This window comes from Oncorhynchus nerka, linkage group LG18 (assembly GCF_034236695.1).
Source record: "Oncorhynchus nerka isolate Pitt River linkage group LG18, Oner_Uvic_2.0, whole genome shotgun sequence".
NCBI lineage: Eukaryota > Metazoa > Chordata > Actinopteri > Salmoniformes > Salmonidae > Oncorhynchus > Oncorhynchus nerka.
In genome coordinates this window covers 53,114,462-53,131,699 of record NC_088413.1, presented here as the reverse complement: position 1 = coordinate 53,131,699, position 17,238 = coordinate 53,114,462, and the positions used below count along the sequence as shown (strand labels likewise).

The 17,238-nt window shown below is 44.6% G+C and overlaps 1 protein-coding gene across 3 annotated transcripts in view; it reads right to left on the bottom strand.

Moving 5' to 3' along the window:
- The window catches only part of dph6 (diphthamine biosynthesis 6), a 101,338-nt gene that overhangs the window by 5,501 nt on the left and 78,599 nt on the right, over positions 1-17,238 (bottom strand). For 2 of the 3 annotated variants that reach the window (XM_029687874.2, XM_029687875.2), the window contains exons 13-14: positions 15,841-16,086; positions 9,820-10,216 (exon numbers count right to left, since the gene is read on the bottom strand). In XM_029687874.2, the coding sequence (XP_029543734.1) occupies positions 9,820-10,216; positions 15,841-16,086 (643 nt within the window). Of the gene's footprint in view, positions 1-875; positions 6,348-9,819; positions 10,217-15,840; positions 16,087-17,238 lie in introns of those variants that run through there. The other variant, XM_029687876.2, reaches the window with a different exon arrangement.

Genomic DNA, 17,238 nt, shown 5'->3' with positions numbered 1-17,238 from the left:
AGAGGCCATTAAGCAGGATCCTAAAAGCAATCACATTAGCAATGGGATGGAACTAAACCATCTACCCAAGGGAACCAGCCATTATTCTGCTTCACATCCAACACAGGGGGTAAAAAACCCGGTCTGCATGCGCCTGTTAAATCTCCACATTTTGAAATGCATCGTTTGCCCATCATTAATACCAACAATATTTAGCATTAGCATTACCTTTTTGTTTCTCATTTTAATCAATCAATACGTAAATATATACATGACTGGGGAGCAGGGAGATTAGAGTACTGTTGTGGTCAGGCACAGCGAGAGAGAGAGAACAGGATAGAAAGAGGGGCATTTTGTGTGAAATTGCCAATGCCTGCTGGGCTTATGGGGCTTTTAAGCAGGGGAGAGAGAGCCCAGAGCTGCGTCCATGGTTTTAGTTGTGCTACACTGCCTTCCAAACTGGTTCAAATTAACCGCTAAACGAGAACATAATTAGCAGGCATTGGCTCATGAAAATTGTTCATTTAGGCCGAGGTGAGTGAACAATGTGGCCGAGAGGCCAGGCACAGCGGGTGCAGCCAGGCTCCTCTCTATGGGGAAGGAAGACATCCCGAACCGAGGTGCTCTAGTCTACACTGCTTACAGCAGTGCCATCCAGCCCAGTGGCCATTTCCGGTGTGCCATTTTGTCATATATATATATATATATATATATATAGGACATTTCTAAGTGACCCCAAACTTAAATATACATACACACACACACACACACACACACACACACACACACACACACACACACACGTGTTTGGGGTCACTTAGAAATGTCCTTGTTCTCCACGAAAACATACATTAAATGAGTTGAAAAATGAATAAGAAATATAGGCAAGACGTTGACAAGGTTATAAATAATGATTTTTAATTGAAATAACTGTTTCCTTCAAACTTTGCTTCATCAAAGAATCCTCAATTTGCAGCAATTACAGCCTTGCAAACCTTTGGCTTCTAGTTGTCAATTTGTTGAGGTAATCTGAAGAGATTTCACCCCATGCTTCCTGAAGCTCCTCCCACAAGTTGGATTGGCTTGATGGGCACTTCTTACGTACATACGGTCAAGCTGCTCCCACAACAGCTCAATAGGGTTGAGATCCGGTGACTGTGCTGGCCACTCCATCATAGACAGAATACCAGCTGACTGCTTCTTCCCTAAATAGTTCTTGCATTGTTTGGAGCTGTGCTTTGGGTCATCGTCCTGTTGAAGGAGGAAATTGGCTCCAATTAAGCGCCGTCCACAGGGTATGGTTTGGCGTTGCATAATGGAGTGATAGCCTTCCGTCTTCAAGATACATTTTACCCTGTACAAATATCCCACTTTACCACCACCAAAGCACCCCCAGATCATCACATTGCCTCCACCATGCTTGACAGATGGCATTAAGCACTCCTCCAGCATATTTTCATTTTTTTCTGCTTCTCATGAATCTTTTTTGTGATCCGAACACCTCAAATGTAGATTTGTCTGTTCATAACACATTTTTCCAATCTTCCTTTGTCCAGTGTCTGTGTTCTTTTTAATATTTTCTTTTTATTGGCCAGTCTGAGATATGGCTTTTTCTCTGCCTAGAAGGCCAGCATACCGGAGTCACCTCTTCACTGTTGACGTTGAGACTGGTGTTTTGCAGGTACTATTTAAGGAAGTTGCCAGGTGAGGACTTGTGAGGCGTCTGTTTCTCAAACTAGACACTCTAATGTACCTGTCCTCTTGCTAGGTTGTGCACCGGGGCAACAGTTTTCAGCTGTGCTAACATAATTGCACAAGGGTTTTCTAATGACGTGCTTTGAAAGGCTGGTCATGGCTCACATCAACACCATTATCCCAGAAACACTAGACCCGATCCAATTTGCATACCGCCACAACAGATCCACAGATGATGCAATCTCTATTGCACATTGACTTTTCCCACCTGGACAAAATGAACACCTATGTGAGAATTGTATTCATTGACGACAGCTCAGCTTTCAACACCATAGTGCCCTCAAAGCTCATCAATAAGCTAAGGACCCTGAGACTAAACACTTACCTCTGCAACTGGATCCTGGACTTCCTGACGGGCCACCCCCAGGTGGTAAATGTAGGTAACAACACATCCACCACGCTGATCCTCAACACAGGGGCCCCTCAGGGGTGCATGCTCAGTCCCCTCCTGTACTCCCTGTTCACTCATGACTGCATGGCCAGGCACGACTCCAACACCATCATTAAGTTTGCCAATGACACAACAGTTGTAGGCCTGATCACCGCCAACGACGAGACAGCCTATAGAGAGGAGGTCAGAGACCTGGCCGTGTGGTGCCAGGACAACAACCTCTCCCTCAACATGATCGAGACAAAGGAGATGATTGTGGACTACAGGAAAAAGAGGACCGAGCACGCCCCCATTCTCATCGACGGGGCTGCAGTGGAGCAGGTTGAGAGCTTCAAGTTCCTTGGTGTCCACAACACCAACAAACTAACATGGTCCAAGCACACCAAGACAGTCGTGAAGAGGGCACAACAAAACCTATTCCCCCTCAGGAGACTGAAAAGATTTGGCATGGGTCCTCAGATCCTCAAAAGGTTCTACAGCTGCACCATCGAGAGCATCACTGCCTGGTATGGCAACTGCTCAGCGACCAACAGCAAGACATTACAGAGGGTCGTGCCAACGGCCCAGTACCAACGGGCCACGCTTCCTGCCATCCAGGACCTCTATACCAGGCGGTGTCAGAGGAAGGCCTTAAAAATTGTCAAAGACTCCAGCCACCTTAGTCATAGACTGTTCTCTCTGCTACCGCACGGCAAGCGGTACCGGAGCGCCAAATCTAGGTCCAAGAGGCTTCTAAACAGCTTCAACCCCCAAGCCATCTAATCAAATGTCTACCCAGACTACTTGCATTGCACCTCCTTTACACCGCTGCTACTCTCTGTTGTTATCATCTATGCATAGTCACTTTAACCACTCTACCTACATGTACATATTACCTCAACTAACCTGTGCTCCCGCACATCGACTCTGTACCAGTACCCCCTTGTCTATAGTCTCGCTATTGTTATTTTACTGCTGCTCTTTAATTACTTGTTGATTTGATTTCTTATTCTTAATCATATTCTTTTTAACTGCATTGTTGGTTAGGGGCGCATAAGTAAGCATTTCACTGTAAGGTCTGTTGTATTCAGCGAATGTGACTAATACAAATTCATTTGATTTAATGATCAATTAACCATTTAAAATGATAAACTTGGATTAGCTAACACAACATGCCATTGGAACACAGGAGTGATGGTTGCTGATAATGGGCCTCTGTACGCCTATGTGGATATTCCATTTTTTTTAAATCAGCTGTGCTTACCTTTCAAAAACAAGGAAATTTCTAATTGACCCCAAACTTTTGAACGGTAGTGTGTGTGTATATAAATGTTTAAAAAATATATATAAAAAAATAAAAATATATATATATTTTTTGGTTGAGATTCTTCAAAGTTGCCACCCTTTGCCTTGATGACAGCTTTGCACACTTTTGGCATTCTCTCAAATAGTTACCTGGAATGCATTTCAATTAACAGGTGCACATTGTTAAAAGTTAATTTGTGGAATTTCTTTCCTTCTTAATGCGTTTGAGTCAATCAGTTGTGTTGTGACACGGTAGGGGTGGTATATGGAAGATAGTCCTATTTGGTAAAAGACCAAGTCCATATTATGGCAAGAACAGCTAAAATAAGCTAAGAGTATTGACAGTCCATCATTACTTTAAGACATGAAGGTCAGCCAATGAGGAAGATTTGAGCAGTCGTAAAACCATCAAGCGCTATGATGAAACTGTCTCTCAGGAGGACCGCCACAGCAAAGGAGGACCCAGAGTTACCTCTGTTGCAGAGGATAAGTCCATTAGAGTTAACTGCACCTCAGATTGCAGTCCAAATAATTGCTTCACAGAGTTCAAGTAACAGACACATCTCAACATCAACTGTTCAAAGAAGACTGCGTGAATCAGGCCTGCATGGTCAAATTGCTGCAAAGAAACCACGCCTAAAGGACACCAATAAGAAGAAGAGACTTGCTTGGGCCATGAAACACAAGCAATGGACATTAGACAGGTGGAAATCTGTCCTTTGGTCTGATGAGTCCAAATTTTAGATTTTTTGTTCCAACCGCCCTGTCTTTGTGAGAGTAGGTGAAAGGATGATGATCTCTGCATGTGTGATTCCCACCGTGAAGCATGGAGGAGGAGGTGTGATGGTGTTTTGCTGGTGACACTGTCAGTGATTTATTTAGAATTCAAGGCGGTAACCAGTGTGGCTACTACAGCATTCTGCAGCGTTACGCCATCCCATCTGGTTTATGCTTAGTGGGACTAGCATTTGTTTTCAACAGGACAATGACCCAACACACCTCCAGGCTGTGTAAGGGCTATTTGACCAAGGAGAGTGATGTAGTGCTGCATCAGATGACCTGTCCTCCACAATCACCCGACCTCAACCAAATTGAGATGGTTTAGGATGAGTTGGACCGCAGAGTGAATGAAATGCAGCCAACAAGTTCTCAGCATATGTGGGAACTCATTCAAGACTATTGAAAAAGCATTCCAGGTGAAGCTGGTTGAGTGAATGCCAAGAGTGTTCAAAGCTGTCATCAAGGCAAAAGGTGGCTACTTTATTCCATATGTGTTATTTAATAGTTTTGATGTCGTCACTATTATTCTACAATGTCAAAAATAGTTAAAAAATAAAGCAAAACCCTTGAATGAGTAGGTGTGTCCAAACATTTGACTGGTACTGTATATATATATTTGGAACCACCAAGACTCTTCCTAGAGCTGGCCGCCAGGCCAAACTGAGCCATCGGGTGAGAAGAGCCTTGGTCACGGAGGTGACTAAGAACCTGATGGTCACTCTGACAGAACTCCAAAGTTCCTCTGTGGAGATGGGAGAACCTTGCAGAAGGACAACCATCTCTGCAGCACTCCACCAATCAGGCCTTTATGGTAGAGTGGCCAGACGTAAGCCACTCCTCAGTAAAAGGCACATGCCAGCCTGCTTTGAGTTTGCCAAAAGGCAACTGAAGACTCTCAGACCATGAGAAACAAGATTCTCTGGTCTGATGAAACCAAGATTGAACTCTTTAGCCTGAATGTCAAGCGTCACGTCTGGAGGAAACCTGAGACCATACCTACGGTGAAGCATGGTGGTGGTTGCATCATGCTGTGGGGATGTTTTTCAGTAGCAGGGACTGGGAGACTTGTCAAGATCAATGTAAAGATGAACGGGGAAAAGTACAGAGAGATCCTTGATGAAAGCCTGCTCCAGAAAGCTCAGGATGTCAGACTGGTGCGAAGGTTCGCCTTCCAACAGGACAACAACGCACACATCCAAGACAATGCAGGACTGGCTTTGGGACAAGTCTCTGAATGACCTTGAGTGGCCCAGCCACAGCCCGGACTTGAACCCGGATCGAACATCTCTGGAGAGACCTGAAAATAGCTGTGCTGCAAAGCTCCCCATCCAACCTGACATAGCTTGAGAGGATCTGGAGAGAAGAATGGGAAAAACTGCCCAAATACAGGTGTGCCAAGCTTGTAGCATCATACCCAAGAAGACAGTAGGCTGTAATCACTGTAAAAGGTGCTTCAACAGTGAAGGGTCTGAATACTTATGTAAATGTATATTTCAATTGTTTTTTGTATACATTTGCAAATAGTTCTAAAAACCAGTTTTTGCTTCGTCATTATGGGGTATTGTGTGTAGATTGAGGAGGGTAAAACAAATGATAAAAGGAATTTTAGAATAAGTCTGTAACGTAATAAAATATGGGGAAAAAAGGTGTCTGAATACTTTCCGAATGCACTGTAAATATAGATTTTCTATGAAACAATTGATGCCTTTCTTTCAAAATTTCAGTGGATCTGTAACAGCATTTTTACTCATAATTTATAGAAAACAACGAAAACATACTAAAGTCTTTTGAAATGTTTTTATAAGAATATTGTTAAATAGTAGACAAATCATCTGACACAACTAGGCCATATGTGGGGTTGTTGAGTCTCTGTAACGTAAATAACATCTTCAGACAACATGTAAAAGGTTTCATCCGGAGCATATGTCTGTCTATCAGCCGTGAAGCGCAGCGATAGTGACTCGGGGTGGGTCACATTTTTCAGCGGCGTTGCACTGCGCTACAACAGTGGCAGTTTGGGGCTGTGACGGCTAGCGCCAGAGGTGCTACTTTTCCCTTCCTTGACTTTTGGAAAGCATTAGGCGTGGAGCTGGGCTGTGAACCATGAAGGCTGCCTGGCCACAGGCCCTCTCCCAGGCCATGGCTGGGGCTGTGCGTGCTGAGGAAAGGTAACAGATTCCAGTTCAATGATGAGTCAATAACTGGCTTAAGGGAAGTGTCTGAGCACATAGCATAGAAATATGAAATGAGGGGTAAGCTGTGGACTTTTAAAATCATTTTTTAAAGTCTGTGTGAAAAGTAAAATAAATACACTTATTTTTCTGGTGAATCAGTATAAACCAAAAAATACCAAAAGGACCTTGTGTTATTTTACATATTTGAGATCCAACAACGTCATTAAAATTTCTGAATTTTAAAACACAACATTCTATTATATGCCCATATTCATATCAAACACGATTGCAGTACTAAAATATCAGCGCATCCTTTAATTTCAGCACTATTTTGTGTGAACGGAGTAGATTTCAAACTCTCCTGAGATGTTCAGAACAAGAACTGATGACCTTTCATGAATTGCCATCATATAATTATGTGACAAAACAAACACCCATGTTTACGTCCAGACATATTGTTGTCGACTACGTTTATTCCTATTCATCACATTATAATTTCATCCTCCCCAATAAAACATGTCAAGGCCGAGAAATTACTGTAAAAGTGTCGGGTCTGGCGTGGATTCAACTGTGTCTGGTTGATGAATGTGTTGGTTGGACCTTTTCTAAAGACAAAACGAGTCTCACAGGGGAAAATAAATACCATTCCATATTTGTCTTGATGAGGAACCAGAATCCTGAGAGAGTAAGATGGTGGCATAACAGTATAATGATGACAGAGGATGCTGCCAGTCCCAGTGCTGTTCTTAACAACAGAGAGCAAATGACTCCCAATAATTAAACACAAAGGAAGAAGAGCTTCCCTCCAGAGACTGGTTTCTACTAGACCGTTGTTCTCACAACTTTATGTATGGAAATATCTTTACCAATGTCACCCCAAACATTATTTAGGGCAGTGATATTCAAAGTCGGGGTCTGCAGTGGGGTCGCCAACCAGTCAAAAGTTTGGACACACCTACTCATTCAAAAGTTTTTCTTTATTTGTACTATTTTCTACATTGTAGAATAAAATAAAATAAAGTTAAGACATCAAAACTATTAAATAACACATGTGGAATCATATAGTGACCAAAAAAGTGTTAAACAAATCAAAATATATTTGAGATTGTTCAAAGTAACCACCCTTTGCATTGATGACAGCTTTGCACACTCTTGACCTTCTCTCAATTAGTTACCTGGAAATCATTTCAATTAACAGGTGCACATTGTTAAAAGTTCATTTGTGGAATTTCTTTCCTTCTTAATGCATTTGAGCCAATCAGTTGTGTTGTGGCAAGGTAGGGGTGGTATACAGAAGATAGCCCTATTTGGCAAAAGACCAAGTCCATATTATGGCAAGAACAACTCAATTAAGCAAAGATAATTGACAGTCCATCATTAGTTTAGTACATGGAGCTCAGTCAATACGGAACATTTAAAGAATTTGAACGTTTTTTCAAGTGTTGTCGCAAAAACCACCAAGCGCTATGATGAAACAGGTTCTCATGAGGACCGCCACAGGGAAGGAGGACCCAGAGTTACCTCTGCTGCAGAGGACAAGTTCATTAGAGTTATCAGCCTCAGAACGCAGCCCAAATAAATGCTTCACAGAGTTCAAGTAACAGACTCATCTCAACATCAACTGTTCAAAGGAGACTGCATGAATCAGGCCTTCATGGTCAAATTGCTCCAAAGAAACCACTGCTAAAGACCAATGCTCTGCATCTGTCCTCGTGCTCCTAGACCTTATTGCTGCTTTTGATACCATCGATCACCACCTTCTTTTGGAGAGACTGGAAACCCAAATTGGTCTACACGGACAAGTTCTGGCCTGCTTTAGATCTTATCTGTCGGAAAAATATCAGTTTGTCTCTGTGGATGGTTTGTCCTCTGACAAATCAACTGTAAATTCCGGTGTGCCTCAAGGCTCCGTTTTAGGACCACTATTGTTTTCACAATATATTTTACCTCTTGGTGATGTCATTCGGAAACATAATGGAAACATAACTTTCACTGCTATGCGGATAACACACAGCCGTCATTTCGATGAAACATGGAGAAGCCCCAAAATTGCCCTCCCTGGAAGCCTGTGTTTCAGACATAAGGAAGTGGATGGCGGCAAATGTTCTACTTTTAAACTCAGACAAAACAGAGATGGTTGTTCTCGGTCCCAAGATACAAAGAGATCTTCTGTGGAATCTGACAATTAATCTTGATGGTTGTACAGTCATCTCAAATAAAACTGTGAAGGACCTCGGCGTTACTCTGGACCCTGATCTCTCTTTTGACGAACATATCAAGACTGTTTCAAGGACAGCTTTTTTCCATCTACGTAACATTGCAAAAATCAGAAACTTTCTGTCCAAAAATGATGCAGAAAAATTCATCCATGCTTTTTGTCACTTCTAGGTTAGACTACTGCAATGCTCTACTTTACGGCTACCCGGATAAAGCACTAAATAAACTTCAGTTAGTGCTAAACACGGCTGCTAGAATCTTGACTAAAACCCCCAAAAGTGATCATATTACTCCAGTGCTAGCCTCTCTACACTGGCTTCCTGTTAGGGCAAGGGCTGATTTCAAGGTTTTACTGCTAACCTACAAAGCATGACATGGGCTTGCTCCTATATATCTTTCCGATTTGGTCCTGCCATACATATCTACACGTACGCTATGGTCACAAGACGCAGGCCTCCTTACTGTCCCTAGAATTTCTAAGCAAACAGCTGGAGGCAGGGCATTCTCAAATAGAGCTCAATTTTTATGAAATGGTCTGCCTACCATGTGAGAGACGCAGACTTGGTCTCAACATTAAGTCTTTATTGAAGACTCATCTCTTCAGTAAGACCTATGATTGAGTGTAGTCTGGCCCAGGAGTGTGAAGGTGAACTGCGCCACCCGGAAGGCCCCTAAATATCAAATATATTGTGATTTGTTTTACATTTTTTTAATTCAATGTGTTATTTCATAGATTAGATGTCTTCAGTATTATTCTACAATATAGAAAAGAGTACAAATAAAGAAAACCCCTAGAATGAGTAGGTGTGTCCTAACTTTTCACTGGAAATATGTATGTAGAGTACAGATTATTGTATGGGACAAAGGTTTTTGAGAAAGAGAAAGATAATGTCATTTTTTATTGTATTGAGTATATGTATTTGTTTCTTTTAGATGAAAATGCAATGAATTTTGTTGATGTAAAAATACAAATACAAATGTTTTGGGGGTGGGGTGGGGTCTCCAGAAATTTCAGGGGGAAAAAAGGGTTCTCTACTATTTTTGGGGGAATACCACTGTTTTAGGCAGACAGTTACCCAATCTCGGTTGCTTAATATAAGATCTTAGTAACATAAAGATCACCTTATACCAACATTTTTCTATTGTATTTAACTCAAATTAAGTTGAATTTGAAAATGTTTAAACATGTATTGCTACATGTATGAGGAGCGAGCAGTGTAGAGTGTGTGGTTTACCTACCTGTTACAAGCTGTCCAGCCAGAGCATTGTTACACTTGTAGAACACCCTGGCACACAGTGGAGAGATCCCACCACCACCAATCTTCTGCATGGCACTCTGAAGGGTAGCAACCAGTGCAACCAGTATCTCCCCTTCCACCCCTGAGACAGCTGGTGCAGAGCTGGGCACCATCAGTGCCAAGGATACAGTGGCACACTGGCTATCGCTGGACAGCATGGCATGACATTCTATGGTTCCACACGCCACCTCAGTAGTCATGTGACAGGAAGTCCTGTGTCTGGGGTCGTCGTGGGCAGCAATGACGTGCAGTTCCACAGCCGCTCCCCTGGGTAAGGCAGAGACCACGGTAACCAGCAAGGGTCCACTCTGAATCTCTTGCTCCCCGAATGATTCCTCCTGCAATATAGAAAGGTGCCCTTTATATTTGAGACAATTAATGCACATTTTATCACAAAGATAATTATTTGTATATCCAATATCTGAGTGAAAGGATAGGAACATGAGGAATATTTTAGATGGAAAAGTAAGCCTGGGTTATATTCCAGGGTATGGACAATAATCATTTGTCAAACAAACATATATGGATGCCGACACAGCTATCCATCAACAACAGCACATATAAGTCCATCTGATAACATGACAGGTTCTTTCAAAGAAGCCCTTTTCATCGTTTCCAAGGAGATCATGCTGTGGCCATTTCACCAATCACCCTTCCACATTTAGCAGAAAACTGCCGTGATGGCTTCAAATGATTACATTTGCAGAGTTCAAATCTGTTTTCCCCCTCCAGACAGTGTCAGTAGGCAATTATCAGCTACAAAATGTCTTCTGCCAGCTCGCGGCACAATGTAGCCCTCAAATAATACTTGGCTGCGGCCCTCATCTGCTAATGGGAGAGAAATGAGCGTTTTATACAAGTCATTTCGGCTGGAGTCGATAGGACAAAAACACTTAACCCCCTTTTCAATTTGCAGGATCAATTTTCATCCACTTACACCCCACTTCGTAAGTGCAGAATAATAACAGGTTACATACACTTTATTTTGTAATTCACTCACACAAAAAATCATTGACAAGAGCAGACGAGCGGCCTCTTTGTCCCCCTCGATAAACAAACCCATCGCGACCCAACATGCCAGCTACATGAACGCCTGCACCACTTACCTCCAGATTAAACTTTAGCTAAGGCCTAATTGTGTATCAACAGCCAACCTCTCGCCTTGGAGAGGGAAGAAGGACGATGGGGGGGGGGACCTAAAGAGGAGAGCCTAAATTTGTTCGCTCCATTTCTTCACTGTGAAGCCCTAGCTAGTGGTGATGGTGAATAATAACAACAACAGGGAACAATAAGTGTGACAGGGACGGCAGGCCTGCGTGGTGTTGTGTGGTGTGGTGTGACACGATACATATGTGGCCTCTGCTTTGATAAATGTTAGATTAGCACTTAGCGCGCAGCAAAGTATTCTCCTGGAGGGGCCCAGGTCTACACTTGTCAATACTCATTGCTCTGGGAGGAGGGAGGGATGGGGTGGTGAAGGGGACAGGGGGGAGAAGAGCCCTGCTTAACCAGGCTTAAAGGCCATCCTGTTGGCCCAGGGTGCTGAGGTACTGTACCCAGTGAGACGACAGAGAACCTCGATGTCGATGCTACGGTACCCTAGCCTCTGGGCCGATCACTGCAGACGGTCACACAGATCTAAACTGCCACACTTTGTTTTTCCTCACAGACTTGTCTGAGGTGGTTAAATCAACTCCTTTATTTATTTATCTCTCCAAATGTTACATGAACAGAGAGCACTTGGTGCAGGACATTTGGTCCTTTCTGAGAATATTGTTTCCTTCCCCGTGATTTCAGTGTTTCAGTTGGTGGTGATGTTTCAGTCTGTGTTTGTAGTCAGTACTTCATTGTTGTAGTGTGTCTCCCTGCTGTCAGGAGTGAAAGCACTCTACCCACCTGACACCCCCTGCCTGACTAGAAATAATGTATTAACTGAATCCAATAAAATATAGAGGTGACACATTGTGATATATGACTGAGCTGAGTGCTTGCAGTAGAGTTTGTGTGTGTGTGACATAGTGTGTATGTACATGTGATTGGGGCAGCCCTGCTCTTTAATGCTGGTTTCTCCATAATGCAATACATCACATTACTTCATCCCTTCATTCAGTTGGCTCACTAGCACAACCCCCCCCCCTCCCCCCCTCTCTCTCTCGCACTCTGAAAATCTGGAACTCACTCAGCCACTGTCGAAGGAGGGTGTGACCTGCTTTCCACCATGTTTCTTTTAACTCCCTCCTTCCTTTCCCCCGCTCCTTCTCTCTCACAGATGCTTGGCGCAGGGCTGGGGACCAGAGAGGCGTGAAAGGCGAACGGTAAACACCGTAATAAGGAAGTGGTGTAAAGCCGGCGAGCAGCAGGGAGCTGATGGGGCCTAGCCGCTTAGGCAGTTCCCCTACATTTCCTGCCCAGCGGGAGGCCTTCAGCGCGTGGCTGTGGCTGCCTGGCTCTCCTCTCCTCTGTGTGGCTACCTGAGCGACGTGGGCCTCCAGTATCCACATTATCCCCCTCTCCTCTTCTCTTATTCTGTTCCCTCTACAGGCAGGGTGTAGCAGTGGGCCACCAGTCCCCACAATATCCCCCCTCTCGTCTCTCCGTTTCCTCTGCAGGCTGGCTGGCTGGCTCTAGCCCTGGGGCCACTTGTATAAACCAAAGCCTGTCTACTGCTGCTGTGGTGTTGGAGGTGCGTTAGGTTAGCTAACACTAACATCTCCCCCCTGAAGAGAGGGGGCAGAACAGGGTTAAAGGGAGGAGAGGGGATATACAGGAGGGAGTGAGAGGAACCCTTATTATATGAGGGCCTATATGTTTAGGTGTGTGGGGGTACCCATGGAGTTAGATGGAGATTGATGGATACCATAAAGAGGGCCTACTACAGAACACTCAAGCCAGGATTCAGACAAACACAGAAAACGACCATAGCATGGCACTTGACTTCACACTGTGATCTTGTGTAACTTCTTATGATGGAAATTGCCATTCGATCACACATCACATAATGTGCATTCATGAATACCAAAGGTTTAGCCTAACTAATAACTAGGAGAAAATCAATTGGCATCAACACAAAAGAAGTCGCCGTGTTTTCCAGTCCTGTTGTCCAACTGAGAAGACTGGCTAACAATTACAGACGCATTGCATGCACACCTCCTTATTCATCCCACTCACACACGGACCTCGCGGTTCGACGCGCCATAAATACGCGAGGCGGCTCCGGCGTGCTCCCAATTAACCCCTGCGAGCTTCCCCGTCCACCCGATTAGAGAAATGATCAACGCACAACAACAACACGGAGCCACGCGGCTGTGCTTCCTTCTGCCTCAGCAGCCTGATGTCTCCCACCTCATCACAGCTCTGATTGCTGGTTACGTTTGTGCACGACGCCGGAGGTAAACGGGATAAATGTTCTTGGCCGTTATTATTCGTCACTCTGAAAATGAATGGCAAGAGGGTTTTAGTGTTGCTTGACAGGCTGCAGGAGCTGGTCAGGTAAAAGTGAGAGCGACCTGGGAGTCAAGTTGTTGAAACTAACAAGAGAAGACACTTTTATTCAAAGTGAGCCTGGTTTTAGTCAGGGGTGGATTCAGGGTCTATTGGTTTCCTATGTAGCTAATTGCATGGGTCAAAATGTGGTTTCTGTGCTGAGCCACCTCATCAGGTGTCTCTAGTGTGAATCAATAGCTACTGACAAAGACAATGGGTAAGACAATCCACATCCAAAAACTGGCCCTGGAGCTTTACCCTTTGTAGATTACATCATTATCTTACAAAAAGTTGAATAATGACCACTTTCCCATGGAATTTATAAGTTGAACTTCTAAGTAAATAGCAGGTAAAAAGCACACAGTAAAATACAGGTACCAAGAACATAAAGATTCCATTTACTGCAGGTGCACTCAGCCAGTCCTGAGCCTTGTGTGTGTGAGTGAATAAAGGAGAGGGTGAGTTATTCCCCAGTCTCTGCAGGAGTGGTGTTATCTGTGTTTGACCTGAGTTAAATATTCTCATTACAATCACTTCAAATGAGCACCGGCGCTTTGTCTAATCCCCACCCCAGGGACAGAGCCGTTTCACCAGGCCCAGGATGAAACGCAAGCAGGCCCCTGCCACAGCCTCTCTCTCTCCCCTGGACCCTCTCCTCTCCTCCCACCCCACCTGCGCTGAGAGAGAGGGAGGGATGGAGGAGCTGGGAACTACCAGCATCTATTGCTACTCAAAGACTAACTCACAAAGGGGAGGTGGGAGGTTAGTAACCCTTACCAACTAGCCCACTGTGATAGTCTAAGGGCTGAGAGAGTGTTAACTAACCTGTTTGGGGGGAAACTAACAGAGCTGTCAATCTGTGGAGGGGTTCATTAGAGTGCCAGTTCAGATAGAGGACTCTGAAGGTGCCAATAAGCAGTCCGCTTGACACATCAAAGACTTGTTTTCACCAATTTATTGAATGTTGGCCATCTTGGAGCACATCTGACCTGGCCCTGATTGACCTGGCCCTGATGCTGTAGCCAACTAGTTCCCTAAGCTTTGACCTCAGTGAGTCAATGGTCTGACAGTCCCTAAACTACATGCTAATTAGTTGCATTCCCTGTTTGATACGTTTATTTGACTCATGTTGGGAGGGGCCAGCTATGGGCCAGGGAACAGTTTACATTGATTTCTATTACCCTCCTCACAATAGAGTTATGGGTCCTCACTTTGTTATGGGTCCAACTCTATCAATACGTTGTCACTAGACTCTTCTGTGGAGCCTCTACACTGAGTGTACCAAACACTTTCCTAATATTGAGTTGCACCCCACTCTACAAGGTGTCAAAAAACGTTCCACAGGGATACTGGCCCATGTTCACTCCAATGCTTCTCATAGTTGTGTCAAGTTGGATGTCCCTTGATTGGTGGACTATTCTTGATACACACGCGAAACTGTTGAGCGTTAAAAACTCAGCAGCGTTGCAGTTCTTGACCCAAACTGGTGTGCCTGGCACCTACTACCATAGCCTGTTCAAAGGCAGTTACATGTTTTGTCTTGCCCGTTCACCCCCTGAATGGCACACATACACAATCCATGTCTCTATTGTCTCAAGGCTTAAAAATCCTTTAACCTGATTCAAGTGGATTTAACAAGTGACATAAATAAGGGATCATAGCTTTCACCTGGTCAGTCTGTGTCATGTAAAGAGCAGGCGTTGCTAATGTTTTGTCCACTCAGTGTAAGCTTTAAGAGGGTATCTAGTCTGCTATCCCCATCATGAAGGCAAGTCCTGCAAGTGAGCGAGTCCCCATTCTGCCCTTTTAGTGAGTTCCCACACTGCACTTCCCACCACAGAGTCTGAGACACATGTTGGAGGTGGGCTCTTCCCTTCTCCCCTGCTCCCTTATCCCCCAGGGCTGGCAGATTACCGCGGGAGGAGCAGGCCTGGCTGGGGAGCCTGGTGCCCTTATTAGCCATGTGGATGAGGGTCTGTGGCAGGGGAGAGGGGTTTGGGGTGGGGGCATGGACTGGAGGGGGATAAGCTGCTCAGAGAGTTCAGCCTAACTCCAAAAGGGGGGATAAAGGATTAGGGAGGTTCTAACGGAAGACATCTGCTTCTGTGCCAAGCTCCATATTATCAAAGACACCAGTGTTTCCCACATCATCAACTTTTCATGAGCACACTCTCTGGTAAATATCAGCAACAGAGCTCTGGGTCTCTGAAGGGGGAGAGCGGGTGGGACTTTGGCTCATTTGGAAATTCCACTTTTTGCCCATTAAATTCTGATAGAGAATTCAAGGCTGCATGTCTAATATGCCTATCACATTTTCTCCCTTATTCAAATGGAGATGGAAGCACACACAGATGCTGTTTTTTTGCCTACTCTGTGTGAGTAGAGGTTAATTCCATTTATTTATGCTATTGATCATATTCACAAAAGGAAATATACATAGGATTTATACAAAGGACAAATAGTTGATAAAATAGCTCACCTTCTCTTGTGCGGCCCTCAGCTTGCTGTCCCAGACTGCTCTGATGACAGGGATGTCTTGGCTGCGGGTGGCGTAGCAGTGGGCCTGCAGCACATGGCCCAGGGTAAGGCTGCTGATCACTGCTTCCAGAACCTTCTCTATGTGGCTGAAGGACAGGCAGGCCTGGGTCCTTGCTCCAGCCCTCACCAGCTGCATGGTACAAGGCACCAGGGCGATCTGGCCTGCACAGAACACTGCCTCATCCACCTGTAAAGGGGCAAAGGTACCACACAATCACACGTTAGTTAAGCTGATGCTAGCCTATTTCATGGTGTAACTATAGAACCCTGTGCCTGGTTCTCCCTAGTTCACTTTCATTCTGGTTCCTCCTGGTTCTCCCTAGTTCACTTTCCTTCTGGTTCTCCCTAGTTCACTTTCATTCTGGTTCCTCCTGGTTCTCCCTAGTTCACTTTCATTCTGGTTCCCCCTGGTTCTCCCTAGTTCACTTTCATTCTGGTTCCTCATGGTTCACTTTCATTCTGGTTCTCACTAGTTCACTTTCATTCTAGTTCCCCCTGGTTCTTCCAATGGAATTGAGCCATATATGTGATTAAACAGGAACTTATACTCATACAGGATGGTTGTTCAGCTCCGTTCACCCTGACATCAGTCTCATTCACCCTGACATCAGTCTCATACACCCTGACATCAGTCTCATACACCCTGACATCAGTCTCATACACCCTGACATCAGTCTCATTCACCCTGACATCAGTCTCATTCACCCTGACATCAGTCTCATTCACCCTGACATCAGTCTCATACACCCTGACATCAGTCTCATACACCCTGACATCAGTCTCATTCACCCTGACATCAGTCTCATACACCCTGACATCAGTCTCATACACCCTGACACCAGTCTCATTCACCCTGACACCAGTCTCATACACCCTGACATCAGTCTCATACACCCTGACATCAGTCTCATTCACCCTGACATCAGTCTCATTCACCCTGACATCAGTCTCATTCACCCTGACATCAGTCTCATACACCCTGACATCAGTCTCATACACCCTGACATCAGTCTCATTCACCCTGACATCAGTCTCATACACCCTGACATCAGTCTCATACACCCTGACATCAGTCTCATACACCCTGACATCAGTCTCATACACCCTGACATCAGTCTCATACACCCTGACATCAGTCTCATACACCCTGACATCAGTCTCATTCACCCTGACATCAGTCTCATTCACCCTGACATCAGTCTCATCCTGGCAGTGGTCAACCAAAGCTCTTTCCAGGGGTTAATGTTTTCCCTCTCAGTTTCCCTGTAGAATGGCTGTGCTTCTGCTTGGCCATGTGGCCTATGTACACACTCCTGGTTTCAGAGAATAAATCTCTCCT